General features: G+C 37.9%; 1 protein-coding gene across 2 annotated transcripts; it reads left to right on the top strand.

Moving 5' to 3' along the window:
- Positions 1-125: 125 nt before the first annotated feature.
- treh (trehalase (brush-border membrane glycoprotein)) lies at positions 126-17,048 on the top strand. Of its 2 annotated transcripts, none has more exons than XM_079874409.1 (15): positions 126-385; positions 2,957-3,057; positions 3,152-3,299; positions 3,585-3,672; positions 4,111-4,211; positions 4,324-4,416; positions 4,731-4,847; positions 4,992-5,114; positions 6,072-6,121; positions 7,811-8,011; positions 9,427-9,644; positions 10,120-10,231; positions 12,690-12,802; positions 15,541-15,594; positions 16,016-17,048. In XM_079874409.1, exons 2-15 carry the CDS (start codon positions 2,997-2,999, stop codon positions 16,151-16,153), a joined length of 1,617 nt encoding a protein of 538 aa, XP_079730535.1. In that variant the 5' UTR covers positions 126-385; positions 2,957-2,996; the 3' UTR covers positions 16,154-17,048. The 2 variants fall into 2 exon arrangements, with proteins under 2 accessions (XP_079730535.1, XP_079730534.1); XM_079874408.1 differs by lacking the exon at positions 126-385 and adding an exon at positions 2,123-2,540.
- Positions 17,049-23,762: the final 6,714 nt, after the last annotated feature.

The raw sequence follows: 23,762 nt of genomic DNA, 5'->3' as shown, positions 1-23,762 counted from the left end.
TGTTACATGGGTTTGTTTTCACTGGCACTAGGTCATGATGACTTTAAACAGACCGTTTGGGGTGGGAGGATTGAAGGGAACTTTGTTCCCATTGGTAAAAGGAAAAATGGACAAAAAAACAACTGGATGCCAAGACTTCTAAATGATGGACTGACATAATGTAGCGGCAGAGACATGCAGTGCATCGCGAGTCAGCAGGCCTTTTCTTTTTTTTGTAACAAGACCATGTTCTTAAGATGCTGCACAGATTTAACAGAAGATTCTAAACCTTTGCAGTGTGGGCTGCACTTAAGTTTGAACTTTAGTTCAAGGGTTGGGCAATAATACGGACTGCACACGTGCTGGGAGCACTTCCTCGGTTAGGGCAGATGTGTTTAGACTGAAGGTGAGTTTTATTTTTTGTTTTGAGGAAGTATTGTGGCAGGGACAAGGGTATTTAAGATGGGGTATATGGGTATTTCATGGGTGCTGAAACCAAATGATTTTTTTTTTTTTTTTTTTTTTTTGCAGCGGAATATTTATCCCCCTCCCCCAAACACTAATAGCCTTTATAGATTTCTGAGTGAATTATAATTTTTTTTTTTTTTCCTGGGGATTGACAGGGGCTTGCTTGAGACACTTTAGCCCTTCTGCTGCTTTTTGAATAAGTTATGCGTTTTGACTTGTGACGTTTTGAGGGTTGTAACTTTATGGGGGGGGTTGGAGGTTGGGAGGGATACAATTTGGCACTTTTTTTTTTGTGATTATTGGCACAGAATTTACTTTGAATTTAACGTTGGAGTGTAACATCACCAATGTCCCCATTAGAAAGTCAACTGCTTTAAAAAAAAAAAAGAAAGTCAAAAACAGGTGAGATGTTTTGTTTTATTTTATTAAACGGATTGGCTTTGTCTACTGCGGAGTGTTGCTATTAGTGTTTCCTGAGACAATTAAGCAAGTTCTAACTGTGGTTAGTTACCAAATTACGAGCAAAAAAAATGATTTGCCCCATATTCCAGCACTTGCAACATTTTCCCAGTGACATTGCTCGAATCCAAGCTTGTATTCTCTTCTCTATAGCACATACCCCCAGTGTGCACATAGATGGTCCGCCAGGCTAATCAGCTTTGGTTTCTTTTGGGGGCTTTTTAAACAGATCAGCTCTAGAGAGGGAGTATACAAGTTACTGGGTTCTTTGGCAGCAGCCCGGTGTTTTTCAGTAACCACTTGCCGTGAAAATCACTGTTCGTTCCTGAGATGCTGTAAAGCAGCATGGGATTGGATGTGCTGTGGTCTTTGCCATGGTGGTTGGGGTTTTGATTTCATTTTAGGTTTTGTTTTCCTTTTATTTCGAAGAATAGGGTGGAGAACATCTCACCTGTTTAATAGTTTATCTGAAGCATACAAAAATTGCCATCTCGAAATCCACTCTTTCTTCAATTTTGTTTTTTTCCTTTGCTTTTTTGTTTGTTTGTTTTTATTTCTTTTATTTTTTTGGGGTGGGCCGAGTGGGAAGGTTGTTTTGTTTTTTTTGCTGCCCTGATGCATCTCTTGCTATGCCAATACTTTATTTGGGCTGCGTTTCCCAAAAACATCATAAGAATAAGTAGATTGTAGAACCATTGACTCTAATGGTCTCTACGATCTACTTGGGCTTACAATGTTTTTGAGAGTCGCAGCCCTGTTCAGTGTTGAGGGTGCTTGGATGCATCAGTCTGGGTTAGTGGGTGGGAGGGAAATGGAGAGAATTGGTTTCAAAACATCAAATGAACAATTTGGGAGTTTAGGGTAAGGAAAATTTGATCTCTTAACTTTGCCCTTAAATTTGATGATTTTTTTTTTTTTTTTTTTTTTGGATACTGCAGATTAAAACGACAAACCAAATTTAAGAAATCCAAAGTGTATTTTTTTTTTTTTTTTTTCCACCTTTTCAATTTGGGTAATTTCAATTGGCGTTTTTCTCAGTGATGCTACGTTTTTAAAGATTTGAGATGTATGAAAGTGCAATGGTTAACATCTGTGATGGTTTTTGTTTGAAAATAAAGCTCACTGAAGTTCCATGTGTGTTTAAGGTGTCTTTTTTTTTACCGAGTTTCTCATAACATATATTAATTGTTTTGGTGTGTGAATTTAATGTGAAGAATTCCTCTTGTAAGACTTATTACAGTATGTTTGTTTGTGCTTTAGTCTCTATAAATGTCAGTTTCCAATACTGCTTTGTCTCACTAGATGTCAGTATTTAGTTTTGATATAATTTCTTCCCTATTATGTAACATTTTAATGCTGCCCCAGTAACAATCTGCGTTCTAATATCTGATATCTGTACAGAATAGGCGTATTATGCTCTGTGAATGATTAATCACAATAGTATGATTTTAAACTGACCTATAACACCCTAATCATTGATAAACCGAGCACAGAGCTTTAAAACTCAGGCTATTTTACTGACTGTTCATTATACTGACTATAATTTAGCTCACTAAGATGCACTGCTTAATTGTGGCGATCTTTTCATCCATCCTTTTCTCTTCCGGCGACATGCTTCTGGCACCTTGTGACAGGTTAGTTCCCATAACCATCTTATTGATCAAGGCTTCATTGCTGGAATCTGAACAGCTTTTGTGAATTATCCAATGAGATGACTGCATTAAATATTAAGCCGAATATATTGGTGATTGATGTGTGCACGTAAACGCTTAAATTTGTCTTTTTGTTCCATGGGTTTTGTGAAATGATTTGTGGTTTTCCTTATGAAGACTTCAACAGCCACCAGATGGTATTCCCATTATGGCTGAACTTTGAGTCCATGACAAAGCAAGTGGAGTGTTGAATGCTGAGAAGCTGAGCTTTGAACCTTTATTAAAGAAGAGCAGTAGAGAATGTTATTGATCTTGGTTTTTGTGAGCTTAACCTGTGAGTGCTAGACAAGCTACTCTACTCTTGTGCATCAGTTGTCTGACATGTTTGTTGCCACCAGTCTGATCTTCTGCACAGGAGAAGTCCTGCGACAGGTCCAGATGGCTAAACTGTTTGATGATGACAAGTACTTTGTAGATATGAAGTTGACTACAGCTCCTGGTGAGTCAAACACGTTTGATTTGTTCTGATGCTCATCAGAAAAGCTCTAGGCCTGATTTCTTGTGCCCTCTGCTATTCCCCTGCTTACCCACAGAGGTCGTTGTGGAGGCTTTTGCAAATCTGACCTCAGGGTTCCCAAACCAGACCGTCCCATCCACAGAGCTACAGAAGTTCCTGCAAACGTACTTTGAAGAGCCGGGTAAGGAGTTTGAGCAGTGGACTCCTCCAGACTGGCATTCAAAGTAAGAACATTTTGTGTGGACAAGGAGTTGTCTTGATGCAACAGAATAGTATTTCACCTGAAAATGATAATTCTGTCATTTACTCACCCTCATGTCTTTCCAGTCTATGATTTTCTTGGAACACAAAAGGAGGAATTTTGCATGGTTTGAAAGCTCAGTCAACATTCACTTAAAGTATATGGAAAGAGCTGCCAGGAGATTCTGCAAAATTACTCCTTTTGTGCTCCACTGAAGAAAGGCATGTGAGAAAAAGACATCCATTTAAATTTGAATGTTGTTCCACAGACCAAAATTCTTATCCAGGGTGTCTGACTCAAAATATCGCAGTTGGGCTGAAGAACTGCACGGTTTGTGGAAGTCCCTTGGTCGAAAGGTAAATGTTGGTCTCCAAATGTACAAAAAAATGAGCTCGATGTTAAAATTGACCGGAGTTCTCCTTTAAACATGAAATTTAAGTAGAAAGGCCAATAATATTGATATAATCAATATTTGAAGAGTTCAGATGCAAAAGCCTCTAAGTGCCATCTGAAATTTTCTTCTAGAATGATCATTTTTATAAAGCTTGTATATTTAAGTTAACTAATTTCACTGAAATGACAATTAATAGGTAATTTGCATTGCCGTTTAAGTGAAATTATTTAACCTAAATATACGAGCTTGATAAAAATGATCATTTCAGATGGCACTTAGAGGCTTTTGCATCTGAACTCTTCATTTGTTTTATTTACAACTTTTTTACAGTGTATGTACTTTTATACAGTGACTTTGTACTGCTAATATTTGTCGTATTACTGTATACGTGGCTGTGCAGATGCGTGATGATGTCAGAGACCATCCAGAGCTGTACTCGCAGATTTACACCCCACACCCAGTCGTCGTGCCCGGTGGCCGCTTTAGGGAACTCTATTACTGGTTAGTCTCTCTTTACCAAATACATACACACACACACACATGTATTTGCACAATAATTAGGGGTACTTGCTAATGCCAGTATGACTGTTATTGCTCATACATTGCTCTTCAGGGACTCATATTGGGTATTAAACGGTCTCCTTTTGTCTGAGATGACCGAGACGGCTCGAGGAATGATTCTGAACTTCGCTTTCCTTGTGGACAGGTGCACTCTCACACACATAGACGTACTGCAGCTCTAAATTGCATTTTAACAGTTTTTAACAGCCTATTAAATGCTGTGCAAAACACTTCACACACCAGTTTTATTGTTTCAAAACAGTACCACTAAATATTTCAATATTATTCACCCTCACATCGTAATCATTATGCTGTTTTTTTTGTTTGTTTGTTTTTTCCCTAAATGTTTTTGGTTGAACTAAATATTGCCTCAGTTTGTGAAATTTAATTGAGCAATTAAATTAAAATTGTAGTAATATAATGAATTTTATTAAATATAACCCCTTCGCTCCCATTTAGATACGGCTTTGTCCCAAACGGTGGTCGAGTTTATTACGAGCGGCGCAGTCAGCCTCCCTTCCTTCCCATAATGGTGGAGAGCTTCTATGAGGTCACCAAAGACAAAGACTTCCTCGGGTAATCTTTCCTACTAAATTGCCTTCCTGCAGGGTTGTTGAATATTGAGGTGTTTCGCTCAAGCGCTCTGAACAACACCTCTGCACTGCATGAGCTCTGTGTGTGTGTGTGTGTGTGTGTGTGTGTGTGTGTGTGTGTGTTTAGGCAGGTTTTGCCAGCACTGGAAAGAGAGTACAGCTTTTGGATGCAGAATCGCTCTCATGTTGTGGCTATAAATGGACTGACCCACATCCTGAATCGATATAATGTACCGGTGGACAGACCCAGGTGAGACCATGCATTAACACTCAAGGTCACCCCTAAAGCTAAATGAAAAATAAGAACTCATATTTTGCATAAAGAAATAATGGACCAATTTGGTTATTTGGCCATTATTATATAAAATGATCAGCAATGCATTTTTTTGTATTTATGATTATATGGGTGATTGTAATCTGTCAGTCCCACTACTTTGGATGGATGGTGTTTTAGTAGCATTAGTTTTATAATACTTTAAATTATTTTTTATTTTTATATTTTCTGGTTTAATTGTACTTTTAGTTAAAGGTTTAGAAATTAAATTTTTATATTGTTATTTTATTTATATATATATATATATATATATATATATATATATATATATATATATATATATATATATATATATATGTATATGTGTATATATGTGTATATATATATGTATATGTGTGTATATATATGTGTGTGTATATATATGTGTGTGTATATATATATATATATATATATATATATATATATATATATATATTTTTAGCTTTGAGATACTATTATAGTTTTAAATAATACTATGAAATAGTTTTTACTTTTGTTTTCTGTTTTAATTTGTTAAAGGTTTAATAATTTCATTGTATGTTTTTTTTAAAAAAACAACATTTTTATTAGTTTTTCTTTTTTTAAATAAAAAGCATACATATGCTTTCTTAAAAACAGTTAAAAAATAACACAATGAAAATTACTTAAGCTTTAACTTTATTTTATTCTATTTTTTAGTGGCACTGAGATACTATTATAGTTTAATAATACTTCAAATTAGTTTTATTATTATATTTTCTGCTTTAATTTTATTTTTAAAGGTTTAGTAATTTATTTTTTTTAAATGTTTTTTTCTTTTTATTAATCTTTATTACAATATTGAGAATCACAGTAATAAAGTAAAACATCTGGATGCATTACAGTGCTTACATAGAAATCTGTGACTATTTGCAGGCCTGAGTCCTACAGTGATGATGTTGAACTGGCTGAGGGTCTGTCAACAGGTAGGAATCCAGGGGCTTGATTCAGGAATCATCATTCAAGTTCATTCTCCTCCTAATTCAATTTTCACAAACTAATACATGCGCCACAACAAGATAAACATTAAAAGGGGTCATATTAAAGGAATGTAAATGAAAATGTAATTTAATCATCCTCATGTTGTTTTTTCTTCTGTTGAACACAAAAGTAGATATTTTAAAGAATGTTGGGAACCAGGCAGTTGATGGTTGCCATTGACTTCCATAGTAGGAAAACAAGTATGGTAGTCAATGGCTGCCATCAACTGTCTGGTTACCAACATTCTTTAAAATATCTACTTTTGTGTTCAACAGAAGATAGAAACTTGGTTACACTGTAACTACGTCACCTTAAAAGTTGCAGTTAGGGATTGGTTTAGGATTAGTTACTTTACTTATAATATTCATAATTTACTGTTAGTACTGGTAGGAAAATGTAGAAACGCGTAACTACGTCACCTTAAAATAGTTACCGGAGACTCATACAGATTTGAAACAAAATGAGGGAGAGAAGATGACAGAATTTAAAGGGTTTTTTTTTTGTTTTTTTGTGTGTGTGTGTACTATCCATTCAAAGGGCCCCTATTATGCTTTTTTCAGATATTATCTTTCATGTAGTCTGTAATATAGCTGTTTGTGAATGTAAATGTCTGCAAAGTTTCAAAGTGCTTGATAAATGGAGTTGTCTCGCAAAAGAAAAAAAAATTCAATTTAGAATAATTGTGTCGTCAGCACTGTTGCCAACTATTTTCAATGGAAAATAGCTAAAGCCTGCTCAAAAAGTTGATAAATGTCACTAAATGACATCATGCTCCAGTTGTCGGCATCTGTTTTCTCTCCAAATCCATGCTCACACGCTGTAATTTAATATAATATTGCCGAATATACAATAAAGCTGTTATCATTTGCATATTTTGTCATACAACGGAATGTTATTGATTTAGTGACTGACTACATGTTAACCAGCAGACCAAAAAGTTGCTTTTTTTTTTTTTTAAGTCGCAGAAGGGGTCTGAAAAGTCGCTAAATCTAGATCTAGCAATGAAGTGCTAAGTTGGCAACACTGGTAATTCCAGTCTTCCTACACAAACCTATGTAGGTTTGTAACAAATCTGCATAATGCCAGCCTATGTTCTCCATTGGCTGACCGCAAACCGCATCTTCCTTGACCCGCTCTCAAACACTGTAGTTGTAGTTGAGGCCTGGAAGAGTTTGTTCATGTTGCTGACATGTCGAGAAGACGCTGTTTTCTGTGCTGCAAAAGCAAATCCATTTTGCATGCACTTCCAAAGGATAAGAATTGATAAGGTAAAACTAATCCTGTTCGTATCACTGTGTATACAAGCGCTGAGGAAGATCAGGAGCTGAAATTCAGATATAGTAAAGGGAGTTTAATTTGCGACATGCGGTATAAGCGGTAGTCCAATCACAACACACTGGCCCATCTGACCAATCAGAGCAGAGTAGGCTCACAGAAAGGAGGGGTTTAGAGAGACCGAATCCTTGATCGAACCATTTCAGGATCTGTGAGAAAATATGTGATGCTGCCATGTATATTATGAGAAAATGAAAGGAACCTTTAGAATAGCATAATGGGGCACTTTAAAAGGGATCTCCCTTCTTGTGTGTGTTTATGTGCATGAATATGAATATGAATATGCTTGTGTATTACAGAGGCTCAGAAGAGACTTTGGATGGAACTGACATCTGGGGCAGAGTCAGGCTGGGATTTCTCCTCTCGCTGGTATATAGACAGCACAGGCAGAAACAATGGCACCCTGAGCGACACACAGACCAGCTCAATCCTTCCTGCTGACCTCAATGCCATTATGTGCCGCAATGAGCGTCTGCTGGCCTCCTTCCACAGGATTCTGGGTAAAAGAGTAAAAACACACCTCTTTCTATGTATACACACTCTTGATTTTAATAAATATACATATTCATAAATATTCTTTAGTAAAATGTAAGGGTCCAGCCGAACCAGTGGCCTAAAAATTAGCGCACATTCTCTATGGATGATGCTAGTTGGATGAAACTAATTTCCTTATTTCATTTCTTCTCACTATCATTTAATGACCTATCTTTACTGTATCATAAATAACAAATTAATATAATAATAATAAATTTCCAAAATTTGAAGCTGAAATTCGTTAATCTTTGTCAGAAAAATCATATCCAAAATGACTTAGTCCTCAGTCCTCGATTATTTTGTAGTATTGTCTGAATTTTGAATAAACAATTTAATTACCTGAAGCATGCACTCTTTTAAACCCATAATGAACTCTTCTTATTACATCTTCCTTTTATTCCTGCAAATTGTCATCTTGGTATTTTTATTTTAATTTATTACATTTTTAATAAATCAATTATAATTAGTAATAACACAAATTCATAGAATGGTAATGAATAATTGATCATTGTAATTAATAATTAACAACTTAAATGGCAAGCGTTTTATCTTTTTTATAAGGTCACATTATTAAATCAGAACATGGAGGAAATTATACTTTGATTGATGGTTCAAATATTCATTTATCACCTGTAGTTAACCAATCCATCTAATAAATTCATGTAATTTAATTGAGTAACTTCATTGGGCCACTGCTTTAAGGATGGACGATGGTCTTCACTAAGCACTGAAATTAGAGATGTATTTATTTAATAATGCATAGATATATATTTTTTTATGTACATTTAAAGAGCTCACACATTAAGTGTATAAATGAGGTCCACTGTATATGCAAATAACAATGTATATATGCATTTGTGTTAACAGGCGTGGTAAAACTACTGTTCAAAAGTTTCAGGTTAAGATTGTTTAATGTTTTTAAAATAAGTTTTTCATGCCCTGATCTTATTTGATCAAAAATACAGTGAAAACGGTAATATTTTGAAATATTACAATTTACTATAACCGTTTTCAATTATAATATATTAAAATACAAAGCTGAATTTTCAGCATTATTACTCCATTCTTCAGGGTCACATGATCCTTCAGAAATTATTCTGGTATGCTAATTAACTGCAAGATTTTTTTATTATTGATAATGAAACAGTTGTGCTGCATGCATATATTTCTGGAAACCTTTGACATTGAAATTTCAAAAGAACTAAATTTACTTGAAATGTAAATATTTTGTAACAATGCAAAGACTTTGTAGTGTAGTGTATATTTTATAAAATTGTTTAGTTTAGGTAACATAGTAAGGCAGCAGTGTATGAACACTGTGCTTTGTGTGTATTATTAAAAGCCCTCTGGGATTTTTTTTCTGATGTCTTGTTTCCTGCAGGCAATGAAGAGAAGGCAGCGGAATATGAGAAGGCATTTTCTACTAGAATTAAAGCAGTTGAAAGTCTACTGTGGGATGCAGAGAGAGGAGCCTGGTTTGATTTCAGCCTGCTGAGCGAGACCCGGCACCTGTCCTTCTACCCATCTAACCTGGCACCTCTCTGGGCACAATGTTACTCGAAGCCGGAGATGGCCGAACAGGCCGTGCAGTATCTGAGAGTGAGCCTATCACATTACAAACCTTTCTGTCAGTTATTGACCCTTCAGAGTGGTTAATACATAGACTGTATACAACATATGCACACACAGACTGTATACAACATATGCAATGTTTCCTTCCTGCAGACAAGCTCCAGATTTCTCACTGTCTGACCTAATGCTGCTTTCATTAGCACCTTCCATGCACACTCAGTCACTTAACATTATATTGTCTTTATATTATTATATATTCCCTCTTGAGAAACACCACTGTTCGCTTCCCAGTTTGTTCCCTATTGATTTATAAAATATCTCAAATAAGAAAAAAGTATTTTTAAATTTCACAGGAAGAAGTGAGACCTCAAACAGTGAGGTTGCAATTCCCATCTTGTTACTGAAGCAAACTCCATGCTCAACAGCAGATGGCACTCTTTGCACAATATTTCACAAACCTTCTCTTAAACCGTTCTCTCTCTTTCTCTCTTTCTTTGTTTAGGCTAGTGGAGGACTGGACTATCCTAACGGGGTTCCCGCCTCTCTTAGTGATAGTGGGCAGCAGTGGGACATGCCCAACGCCTGGCCTCCACTTCAACACATGATTATAGAAGGTATAGACCTTATGCGCCAGAGAAACAAGGGCGCCGCCATCTTTAGAATATTGTCTTTGAACTTCCGTTTTTGCGGTCGCTCTGTATATTTCTATGGCATTGCTGTCCAGGAGTAATTAGCTTTTAAAGTGGATTTACTTAATGTAAAGTTTACGAAAGTTATCAAGAGGATTGTAATGTTTAAAGCAGATGTCTTAACAAATGTCAGTAGACCGGGAAGATTTAAAACGAGCCGTTCATTCATAAATACGCAAGATCGCTGTGAAAATACAGACCGGAAGTCAAAAGACAACGAGCGCAGCGCTGAAAAGGGGCGGGGCTACATAAGGTCTATATGGTCGCTTAATCTGATTTCATGTTGACTTTAAAGTCACAAAAAACAAAAGTCAGTCAAGTCATATTTATTTGAATAGTGTTTTTCTTAATACACATTGTTTCAGAGCAGCTTTACAGAAAATCACAATGTAAATGTATATAATATCTACAGTCACATGTTAAAACTGGGCGATAATATAGTTTACATTTTGAAACAATTAAAGCAATCAAGAGGTTAATATATAATGTATAGAAAATATCTCCCTAAATAAGTATATTGTATGAATACGTATAAAGTTTACATAAAGAGCTCGGCGATATAATGGTTACATTTTGACAAAAGTTAGTGCTTCAACTTAAACTTGTTTCAGTTTATTGCCAAGGCAACATTTTCATTCAGTGTAAGTTTTTCAAAATATATTTATATTTTATTTCAGCTTTATTTCAATTAACAAATGTTTTTTTTCCTGTTCCCCATGTATGTACTATGTTCTTTTTATAGTTATTACAATAACTGGGTAATCAGGCACTAACCCTGAACCTTCCCCTAATCCTAACCTTAACACACCTTATATTACCCAGTACTTATAGGGTTATTATTGTTTACTAAAACTATTACAAATATGGTTGCACTTTATTTTAGACTATGGACACTTACATAAAGCAATTTATACTATTTGGCACTGTATGTAACTTAAATGGACCCCATTTACTTTCTAAATACATGTTCCTGGTTTTATTGCACATGATTCATCAGTATATTTGTTTGTATTTTAACTTTTTGTTCAAACTGACATTAACTAGGCCTTATGTGATCAGAGCACTATTTCAGAAGCCATGTTTCTAACTCTGTCTCCATCAGGAAGCCATTTGTCCTGATAAATCAGACTTCTTTAGTCTGGTTGCTAACTGGCCCTGTGATTCACACTTGTTCTCTCATGCAAACCCAACAGCAGAGTGATGTTTAGCCTTATGTAATGAGTGTGTGTGTGGGCTGGGTTGTTCTTTGACCTATTAATAGAACAAAGAATTAAATATAGAGCTACATCTGTTGGGCCAAACATTTTGCAACATCCAGGCTAATTGTATGAACGCATGATTTTCTGGTCACCCTTCTAAGAACATGCAGGATATTGGTTAATGTTGACCGGTAGCCAATACTTCTATAGGTCATTGTTTATTACATTTTACTTTGGACATAAAGTGGTAAATCAACACAGTATGCCATTACAATTGCAGTTTCCTTCTTATTTTTATATTTGTTTTTTTTGGGGGGTCCACTTTATGCCCGGGACACATTGTATGATTTTGGGCTGTCCCAGATTGAAAGATGACCAATCGTGGCGATTTCTGTGGTCGTGGCTCCTAAACTGTGGTCCTACGTCGTACAGTGAGAGGTTCAAAGACGGCCATTGTCATGGTCTTGGGACCATAGATAGCCTGCAATAATTTTCTGAAAGTGTCAGAAATTTAGCATGATCCTCTCTCAGTGTGTTTACTGCTACGACCTACATCTACTGATCAGCCAATAAAAATGCAATATGAAATGGCGTATTGATCAACGCGACATGGATAAAGACACCATAAGGAAGTAATTGCCATGAACAGGATTGGGCACCAGAACAGTTTTTATGTAGTTTGTTCATAGTTTTTGAGGACGACACCATGTAATGCAAATTTGTTGGCATCTACCGAATTTGGCATGCTTCTATCAAGTGGCAGATGAAGATCTACGTTTTTCTCACTGAAAATCCTGGGAACCAAATGGTTGGGAGAGAACATCCTTGAAAAAAGGTGTGATCCTGTAGACAATAACAGTTTGGTTCTCTTCCAACTCCTGACAGCAGTGTACGGTTTATCCAAAGGCACGGCACAGGCTGTGATGCATCAGCATCAAACACACATTTTGCACATCAGCCACTTCAGCTATAACTTGAAGCAGTGTGTTTGAAGAATCTTCAGTCTGTTCAGTGTGTGAACTAAATCACATTTTTCCCTTCAAAATTCAATTTGCCTGCTGTCATATCTTGTCTGTGAGTTTTGGAAGTGACTATTAAGATGTGATTAATGATTCTCAGTAGTTGGTGAATTTGCCATTTAAATGACCCACCCACTTCTCACCCCATCCATCATGTCTTTGCAGGTCTCTCTGGGCTCGATTCAGCCCACGCTAAAGAGCTCGCCTTCAGTTTGGCCCAACGGTGGATCCAGACCAACTGGCGGGCGTACATCAAATATGAGGCCATGTTTGAGAAGGTTAAGTCCACTAAAATTCACTCTGGGCTTTCTCCAAAATCACCCCCTATACTCTTATATAGTGCAGTATTTGAGGGAACGAACAACCATTTGTAGTGGGCTTTGAAACCATCTATCGAGAGCATTCATTCAATCCCAGAATGCACCACAGTAATGATTGTCCATCTGATGAACGCTCAACTGCTAGCTCCTAGAGAATACACATGCACTGATGAATTTAGTTAATTCCTGCATCTCACCAGAAAATACAGTCCGCAGGGCATACAGTGTCCAAATTCGCTTAATTTTCATTCACTCATTCAGTGGACTATATTAGTGGAGTAATGTAGGTAATAGTGAAATTACATTTTTTTCAGATTTCAGATAGTCGTGACAGGTCACTTCGCATGATCTTTTTCAAGATGGCGCCTGTGTGTTTGGCTTGCCGTCTGTTGCTCTCGTGGTTTCTTCTCTGCTTGTTTGCTGTGTCTGTAACCTGCTGTACGCATCTAGTCTGTGCCCATCAAGCTCTCCTAGACATCCGCTCCTCTGTTGTGGATCATTCACGAATCGCACAAGCCACTTCGAACGGTCATCTTGCATGATATCCGCCGGTGGCCGCTCAACACCTCACGGAGAAAGCGAAGGAGGAAACGAGGAACCCGTGGAGGATACATCGCGGAACTCAAGGCTTATTTAAGAGCTGGCATTTAGTTTCGGTGCTGCCTGGCGCCCACTGGATGTGCTTTACCATTGGCTCCGTCCTGTTTTTCCCCTACACCATAAGTCCTGTCGCTCGGGCTGACTTCACAGTGTTGGCCTCTGCTCCCGGCTGCAAGGAGTTAACCATGGAAATCTGCGCTCATTGAGAAAAGCGTCTTGATCTCACGTTACTATTCCTCCACCTAAGATGGCATTAATAAACGCCCGCTCTGTGGTGAATGAGACCTTTTTATTAAATGACTTCTACTCTTCACATAACTTGGATTTTATGTTCATCACAGAATCCTGGATAAAGGTTGGTGATTTAACTCCCTTCTCAGAACTGGTTCCAGCGAACTGTACGTTTTTTAACTCTCCTCGTCCGAATGGACACGGGGGTGGTATTATAACAATTTTAAATAACACTCTCTCCTCACGCTGCTGGCTTGTCCCTGTAACGGCCTTGCCCAGTTTTGAAGCTCAGCTTCTCTACCTAGACTGGAATGGTCCTGTCTGTCTAGGGGTGATATACCACCCTCCACATTCTACTAAGGATTTTATACAGCAATTTACTGAGCTTATCGGCAATATTGCCACAAACGATGATCGCTTCCTACTGGTGGGCGATTTTAATATTCATGTTTGCTGTCTCTCAAATTCCTTGTCTGACAGAAAGTTTAGATTAAAGATGGGTAATTTCTCCAGCTCTGTGGCACCTCTGACCTGTGGTCTTCCACAGGGCTCTATTTTGGCTCCTTCTCTATTTTCTCTATACATGCAACCCCTGGGCGCTATTTTAACGCTATTTGAGTCATGGCGAATCCTTTCATTTTTACGCAGACGACACTGATATATATTCTGATCAAGAGAAACAACCCTACAACGATGAATTCTCTTCTGTGATTCTTAGAGGAGGTTAAAGCATGGCTAGCCCAAAATGTCCTCTTCCTAAATGAAGACAAGACTGAGGTCATTGTTTTCAGCCCAAATGAAAACTGTGTATAAGTCCAGAGTTAGAGAGTCTATCTGCTCTTAAATCCCCAGGGGTGTGGAACTTCCGTTAAGATCTCGTCCGTTATCAGTTCCAGTTTCTACCAACTTCGTCTGTTGGCTAAAATCAAAGGCTTTCTCACCCCGAAAACTCTGGAAATGGCTGTTCATGCATTTATAACTTCTCTGCTAGATTACTGCAATTCCTTATATTGCGGTATATCAAGTTTTCAAATTGCTCGTCTTCAGTTAGTCCAAAATGCAGCGGCCAGACTTCTACTTAAGTGTCGCAAATATGACCACATCTCTCTGATTCTCAAATCTCTACACTGGCTACCAGTTCGACAGAGAATAGATTTCTTCATAACTTAGCTCCTGCCTATCTCTCTGAACTTGTCCATCCCTACACTCCTTCCAGAAGCCTAAGATCCAACAACCAGGCTCTGCTGGTAGAAGAGAGCGTGCATTTGTGGTGGCAGGGCCATGACTCTGGAACACCCTGCCTCTTGAGATTAGAACGGCCCCTGCTCTGTCTGTTTTCAAGTCTGTTAAAAACCTACCTGTTTTCTTTTGTATATTGATCTCTTCTAATGGTTGGTTGGTTCTAATGGAGTTTGATACTGTTTTTATTCTATATTTGAGTCTTGATACTGCTTTGTCACTCCGGTTTTAAGGTTTCATTTAGCTTTGCTGCTCTTATTTGTGTGTTATGTGTTGTTATGCAGCAAGATCATGCAAAAGTTCAGTTGCCGATGCCATTATAAAAATTTGCTATTCACCATCAGCCATTTCATTTATTTCACAAGTGAAAGTGTGGAATAACAAGGAAAAAGTGAGCAATATTCAGCTGACACTCAATGTAAAATTCCATTCTGAACAGCCATTATTTCCTGCTAATGATGCACACAAATGAGACACATCTTTAAATGGATCTAAAAATGTAAAAGCTGCTTTCTTAAATGTTGATTGTAAATTAATACGTAATGACTTGGTGTTCACTTAACTTCCTCGCTCTCACTCTCTCTCTTTTTCTCTGCAATTCTCTTCACCCCATGTTCTTGTTACAGTACAATGTCAACGGTGATGGAAAGCCCGGAGGAGGTGGCGAGTATGAAGTTCAGGTATTAATGGCCTGTTCATATTTACATATTCAAATTCATAAATCTGCTTCCGAGCTGGGCACAGCGCTTCAGAGACATTTTAATCTCTGGAGGAATTAGGGGTAAATTAGAGTTCTTCAGATGAGCAAAACCATTCTTGAAATGTAGAATCTCATTTTTTTTTTTTCAAGACCCTGAGGACCAATAGAGTGTCTAGAGAAGAAGTGGCAAATTAATAGAAGCGCAGATCATCAAATTCCAAGTTCATAGAATACATTTCATAAGATGTATCATGGAAAGTCTTTATATCAGACTTTATATCAGTATTTCTATTGCTGAAACCCTAACCTTATTAAAATTTGACGAATTTCTGGTCCCACACGATTTGGGCAAAGAAACGTGACTGATAATTCAAACTCTCACTCTTGTTCCTTTGGCATAGTTGGGATTCGGATGGACCAATGGGATTGCTCTGCAGCTGCTGGACCAGTATGGTGATAGGCTGAGCTCTGGAGGCTCTGTCGTGAATGCCAGCTTTCTGATTGGACTCATCTATCCCATCTTAAAATCTCTGTTCTGATTCTGATCAATGATATCTGGAGGCTGAAGCAGAGGAAACATGAGAAAATCCCACATCTCTATTCAACAGTTGAAGCTGAAATGATTCAATCGATGTCATTCTGTATGACTTGCTTGCTTTTTTGGGCTCCTGCTGTGTCTTTTGTCTTTAATTTACAGAATCAATTCATCATATTGTACCTGTTGTTGTTAGAAAGAGAAAACTACATGGGTCAATCTCACATATTTCTTTCTTTCAGCGAAATAAGGCATTATATTGTACTTAAAGGTCCACTGAGTCGTTTTTCTCTTTCACAAAGAAAATAATAGTATGGTAACATTTTATAATAATGTTCCATTTGTTAACATTAGACTAATAAATGCTTTAGAATTGTTCATTTTAACTTTCACTGACATTATTAAAAGCAAAAGTTGTATGATAATATTATTTAATGGACCTGAGCTGACATTATCAAAAATTAATAAATACTATATCAAATTAACTGATTTTTGTTAGTTAATTTTAGTTAATGCATTAATGGTAACTGAGATCTTACTGTAGTGTTACTAACAGTTTTCTAATTTGTTTTTAATTGTTCACTTACATGAAGAATTCATGTTTTCATGAGATTTACCCTGAAGTAAATGTACAGTAATAAACCAGTCTGGAAGGGTTTGATATGAACATGCAGATGATAATCTAATGGAAAATAGTAGATACAATGTTATATTTCAGGTTCATTGTCTTAGGCAGTAATTAATGTCTATGCAGTGGCAGGATCAGAAGATTATCGTCATGACTAAAACTAAGCTGACAGTACAAATGGTAATTTGCTCTAATCCAATTAAAAGGCTTATTGCGGAACTTTGCACATGCTGTGTACGAGTAATATGATCATTAAAAGTGCTACTGTCTGAAGGTGTGTGTACTAGTTTGATCTACATTATGAGGACACAAAGTCCTCCTTATATTGTAGTGTGTATTCAGGTTTCAGGCCATGTCCTCTACATTATGAGGATGTCCTTGTAATTCATAACGCTAAATAAACATGCTAAACGATTTTTTAAATTAAGAATGTAAAAAAGCAGAGCAAGTTTACTGTGATGGGTAAGTTTAGAGGTAGGGTTAGGGGCTAGAAAATATTAGCGCAGTATAAAAACCATTACGCTCATGGAATGTCCTCATAATAATGATAGGTGTACCAACATGTGTGTTTGTGTTGACATTTGCTTTCACTTTTATTCTCTGAACTTTATAGTTACCACCTTCTTCTAAGTAGTTTGTGAAGGTCACACAGAACAAATCTGAAGAATGGCCGAATTTTTTATTTTTATTTTTTTTTTTATCAAGAAAAGCATTTACCAGAAGGAGCGAGCTAAGATATAGTGATTGTTATTCTGCAGGTATAGCTCATCGTCATACCAGCGGGAACACAATGATGGCTGAAGTGTTTTCATTTATCTCATTACCTATTTATTCTTGCTGAATTGAAATTGCACAAAAAGTTCGATAAGCTATGAAACATTTTCAATAGAGCTGCCTGCTAGGTTGGCGGTCTGCGTAATTGTATGCCAGTCACAATTTAAAAAGACAATCCCACAATCTCAATATGTCTTAATGTACTGAATAAAAAAGATAGATGGATAGATAGATTGAGTGAGTGCAGTAAAGAGGGAGATTAAGGAAGTGGTTGTGAAACGTATGATGGAAAATCGGATCTTGCCAGAGGAGGGCGAGCTAGCAGGTGTTGCAAACCCAAAACCCAGTTCCGTGGGTGAGGGAGCGGAGCAGACAAGCTTGAAACAGCGTGCAATCCGTCTGAAAAGGCTGGAGCTCGAACTTAAAACTAAAGTTCCTAACAAGCCTCCAACTACTTGTCCATCTGGCACGAGTACACCACTGTCTTCTCTGATCAGCGCGTTCACTCCTACTTTAATGATGTCTTTACTACCTTTCTGGGGCTGGAAAGTGGTAGTTGCGAAGGCTGTCAATGGAGGGACAGAAAGCTTGATTTCATTGAAAAGATCTTCATTTGTGTTCTAAAGATGAACGGACAGTGTTGGGGAGTAGTTAACTACAGGTCGAGACGCTACTAACTTTACCAACTACATTTTTCAGTAGCTTGACAGTAGAACAGTTGCTTTTAAAACAGTGTAGCTTTTCCAGTAGCTATAACTACTATTTTCCAGCAAGTAGCATGCATGCTAGACTAGTAGTTGGCGATGTCACTTTGTAAAGAAAGACTACGCGCTTGCGCACATACACATTATTTTACCACAACACACTCTAGCCCAACGCATATGACTGTGTAGACACAAATTACATAGGCCTAATTTGTCTTCTGGGTAAATTTCATCTTCACAAAACCAGAAACATTCACTGTAATCCCAATTTTAGAATATTCTCCTCTCATATAAAGCCCATTTTTACTTCCTTTAAGAAGGTTTTTTTCCTTAACTTTCCATCATGAGAAATGTCCTTAATTTTTCATGATGACAAAATATCTTGTGTTGATTTGTGTAATTATAACCACTTGTGATAATGTCTATATGCCCCCCCCCCCCCTTTCATTTGAAAAAAAAAAAGCCTATTTACTAAACACGAATACGAATGTTCATGATGTCACTGTTTTTACAGATTCACGTTTTTGTAGATTACATGGAGATAAGGGTGTCGTTTTCAAAAGCTTGCACTTTTTTAAAAGTGTGCGTTTTCAGGCCAGCAATGCCATTGTTGTGTAAATGAACAGCCAACATGCATAAAAAGTCGGTTTTGTGTAAACGGCCCCTATATCTTAACTATTTTAACTCACGTGTCAAGCTACTGTTTCAGAGTAGCTTCCCCAACTCTGCGAATGAAAGTCTTACAGGTTTGGGATGATATGAGGGTGAGTAATTAATGACAGAATTATCATTTTGGGGTGAACTAACCCTTTAAGATGTGATCACTACTGTCAATAGTGCAGTAATTTATGAAGCACAGCTCACACAAGTCACTTTCAAACCAAGCTGCTTTCTGTTGGTCAACGCAGAGAAATCTGTGTCCTCACACAAAATTGCATGGATTCCTATAGAAATGACTGGATTTCGCCGTAAATATTTGAAGGACAATAGTAAATGCTGCTTTAAAAAATATGATCAACAATTCACGGCAACATATGTTTTAACATTACTTTAGCTTTTTTTTAGCAATTTCAATATTCTTTTATAAGGTCAAATCAATTTAACTTCAAAATATTGTTTATATAATTTGAAATGACTTGTACAGACAATTTCATTCTACTTAACTTGAGTTCAGTTGCTGCCTTACATTTTTAAGTTGAAATACTGTAGGTGAAAATTTACAGTGTGTGACTGTGACCACAACTTTACACACTTCACATTGACTATGGCCTGCCCATACTTTGACTACAAACTTGGTCCTCAAATCATTACGTATTTTGCAATAAGTTACATGTAATGTAACTTTATAATGTTGCACTCTTTTTAAGTTATAAATAGCTAGTAAGATAATATAACGGTAACTAACGTTACAGTATGTAAGTAATTATTCTAGCGATATGTAATGCTAAATAAGGTTTGCTAGTACATTATTTCAGCAACATGACAAGCCAGTGAATTAGCAGGTTTCAATTGTTGCTTTGCACCCTATGCTTTGCACAGTGCGTGACATTTTATCTGTATGTTATGCGGCTAGAGTTTAGTCAATGGGCTCCGACGGGCTTGTTTATCGTCATCGGTCTTTTTCCGTTTACCTGTCTTTGTTGTATGAGCAGGTGCCACTCGAGAAATTGGCAGTTTTGGTTGTTTGTCCGCCATTAGCACAGCTGCGGCACACCGGCAATCTTGATTTTGAACGACGGTACGCGCTGTGCAAGAGAGGGGTGTGATCAGCGCGTACCAAGGTTATAATCGTTAACGAAAACGAACGAAAAAACGAAAACTAGGTGGGAAAAAACAGTGTCGTTAACTGAAATAAAAATAAAAACGAGGCATTACAAAAAGACGATAACTAACTAAAACTGTATGTGTGTTTGGCAAAACTAACTAAAATAAAATAAAATTATAGAGTAAATGTCCTTAGTTTTCGTCTTTGTCAAGGTCTTTCATTTTTTAATGCTATTTAAAACACACAGTGTATTCGTTCAGCTGCATTTCCTTTCCTACTCCGTCTCTCTGTCACTCATGCGTCTCTCACATGCGCGCGCGTGCACACACACACACACACACACACACACACACACAGCCCCTCCCCTCCGTGCACACCGCGTCTCCATGAGAACGAGTGTTCGTTCGACGTTGAAAGCAAGTTCGCGAAAGGTTGGTATCTCTATCTCGTGAACACCTTTACACAATCACACATTAAAAAGTGGTATAAAAATATTTGAAATTCTGAATATAATTTTGTCAGTGTGTTAATGTCGACCCGAGAAGCGATTGCGCCTTCTCGCAAGTTTGAGGTAAAATGCACTTTTTGGTTGTGGTTGTCGATGTCAAAACACTATATAAGCTGTGATTAAAATATTAGGCTAAATAATGTTATGTCATTTTTTTTTTTGCTTTTACACTGAATGTTTGCTGCTTCAATCCAGATGAGTAGGCTATTGACTACTGTATAGGGTAAATTTATAGCCTATAGGGTGTGAAAATTGTACAGCTGTGGTATGAGGTAGGGTGTGAATTCTGTATAGAAGATGTGTAGATTTCTGGTACGGCTGTGGATTTTGTAAGAGGTAAAGGAATTTCAATGGGGTGTGATTTTTTTTTCTAAAATTGTATGATGTTTTTGTTGAGTTATTATTACACAATACTTTTTCTGACCTTTTTGAATCTTGCCCCTGACAAATAACCAAATTACAAAAAAAGACTAAAACTAACACTAAAACTAATAAAAACTAAACTAAAACTAAGCATTTTCAAAAAATAAAAACTAAACTAAACTAGCAAACCCACTTTAAAAACTAATTAAAACTAAACTGAATTTGAAAACAAAAAGTCAAAACGAAATAAAAATAAAAACTAATGAAAAATGCAAAACTATAATAACCCTGGCGCGTACACGAGCTTGATTGACACTGCTAAGACATTCCTCCTGGCTCTGATTGGTTGTTTCTGACTGGGAGCGGTGTATTTCTGCAAATGGCAATAGGACCACTGGGAGGAGCCAGAGGAGCTTGATTTCTTCCCAGATTATCTGTCTCATATTCTACTGTCAGCACATAATGACAGTTTTAACAAATATGTAAAAAATACATTTTTACAAAAGTTACCTACTGCAAAAAATAACCATGGACTTACATTGTAGACTGTAAGTCTCCTTTAATTTGGACCAGACAGCAACCACATAGCAACACACCTACAATCACACAGAACACCTTAGCAAACACATAGCAACACATTGCCACATTGTTATATTCGCAATTCCTTTTGATACCACTATAGACACAAAAATGATTTGCTTTAACTACACACCTAATACTAATACTAACCATTTGAAAATGAATTTTATGTTGTTGCAGAGGTCAGAAGGCCAAGGAGTGCAGTGGTCCGTCTGAGATTATAATGGTGTATCCATATCCATGTTATTAAATAATTTATAATGAGGGTCTTGAACCCTGACAGTCGGAGTTATATTTCCATTCACCAGTTGTCTGTGGTGGCTCGTGTTTAGAGCAAGCTCATTGTGATAAGTCACGCATTATGAGCATCTTCAGCACAAGGAAATCCTAATCAGAGTGCTGAGAGGAGGTGGATCCGTCTGTGAGGGAGGAAAGGGAACTGAGGAGGGGGGCAATTTTTCTTTGTGGGAACATCATTAGAGTAACCGATCCCTGATACATGGGGTGAATGAGAATAGATCTGCCTGTGAGGCACCATAACGCTTTAATGTGGAGAGTTCAAGCCATGTCTGATCATATCTGTGTGTATTTGACTGCCAAATGGATCCTTCAATCAAAGATGGCTGCATGCTGTTCTCACACCCTCACACTCTAAATCCCTTGAAGTCAGATATTTTATGGCGTTCAGTGTAGAAAATGATGGATTACAGATGCATAATGGCCAAACTAGACTAACATTTCTCCACCATGTCTAGTATGTGTTACAACATAAGATACACATAACAGTTGTTCCCTATCAGTCAGTCACGTCAGAACTGAACTGACGAATTTGGATCTCGTCTGAGAGCCCAATCACCTTAAAGTGGTAACAGAACAAGCCAATGGCGAGTGAGATTTGCATTGCAAGCAGCTCCCCTGCTTCCAGGTATATAAGGCAGCGTGCAAATACTCACATTAAGCTTTTGCTTAGTGGACATTTGTCTTCACTCTGCTCTCAATCATCGCTTAGTTTCTACAGAACAAGAGGGAAGCTGTTCGTGTGTTGGTGTGAAGGTGTGTTCCAGTGGAGGTCATGGTTGCTGTGTGTGTGCATGGTTAAGTGCAGCGGCTGTTCCCCTGGGCGCTTCAACATAAAAAGAGCAATTTTCCCTAAAAGAGTAAACACGGGTGCGATGTTGTCTTTTTAAAGATCCCATTCCACCCGTGTGTTTCTGGATGCGGTCATTTCCTGGCCCCGTCTTACAGCCATGATCTCTGCCTCACGTGTCTGGGCCGTAAGCACGCTGAGGTGGAATACGTTGATGTGTCATGCACCCACTGTGGGAAGATAACATTACGATGTTGAGATCAAGACTAAGATATCTTGAAAAAGGTGGAGTCCCCTCTTGATTTTCCACAATATCTTCTGTTTCTTCTGCACAGTAGAGGGACACTTCGGTTAATACACAGGGTAATCTGAAGATTACAGTGGGAGCGCTCCTGCCGGGTGAATCCCCATGGCCCTCCCACTCCTCTTTTCCTTTGCAGGCTGTGGAGCTTCTGGCTGTGGTTGCTGGGCCTTCTCATGGAGGTCCCAGCATCTCATTCAGGGCACCCACGGATGGACCGGATGTCGATTTCTGCATCAGAGGGCGGGCTAGCATCCTCTGAGGATGAAGATTTGGCTGCACTGCCTCCTTCAGGGAGAGTAGTGTTGTTTGAGTCTGAACCGGAGCCTTCGCGGTTGGACGATTGGTATCTCGGGGTGGGTGTGCTGAACAGTGTCATTCCAGTACCATTGTGCCCGCAAAATGCTGCTACCTGGCGGAGTCGTCCACATCTCCCATCCAAGGCCTGTAAGTTCTAGGCTGCACTCACAGCGCCGCTGGACAGGCCACCTCCGCCCTGCATGCCATGCAAGTATACCAGGCCAAGGCACTAAAAGTGCTGCACGAGGGTATTTCTGACCCTGGGTTGATGCAGGAGCTGTGTACAGCGATGGACCTTGCCCTCTGGCCGACGAAAGTCTCAGCAAAAGAGCAGTTTCCTCTAACAAGGTGTTACAAGAGGTTTAGGTTGACAGCGAGTGACGCAATACCTTGCCCTTCTCATCCCCCAATTCTTTCGCCAACTGGCAGGAGTAACATTGGTTTTGCTATGTATCACAGAACCAAATTATGCTTTTGTTATCATGTTAGCTCTTGTAACAGGACAGGTTTGAGTATCATTGCTTGTCTGGAGCTGGTGTGCTGCTGGCGACTAACAGTGAACTCTTGTTTGTACATACTTTTGTGTACTAGATGGCCATTTTTT

The sequence above is a fragment of the Squalius cephalus genome (genome assembly GCF_949319135.1).
Source record: "Squalius cephalus genome assembly, chromosome: 6".
Lineage (NCBI taxonomy): Eukaryota > Metazoa > Chordata > Actinopteri > Cypriniformes > Leuciscidae > Squalius > Squalius cephalus.
Note: the sequence above shows the minus strand (reverse complement) of the source record. Positions and strands in the feature narration are given on the sequence as shown.

What these genes read in the sequence shown, in the direction of transcription:
- treh (XM_079874408.1), top strand. Translation starts at nt 2,464, where the DNA reads ATGCACTGCTTAATTGTGGCGATCTTTTCATCCATCCTTTTCTCTTCC. An exon ending in GTACCGGTGGACAGACCCAG is followed by an intron (nt 5,115 to 6,071) that starts GTGAGACCATGC and finishes GACTATTTGCAG; the next exon opens with GCCTGAGTCCTACAGTGATG. An exon ending in GGCTGAGGGTCTGTCAACAG is followed by an intron (nt 6,122 to 7,810) that starts GTAGGAATCCAG and finishes TGTGTATTACAG; the next exon opens with AGGCTCAGAAGAGACTTTGG.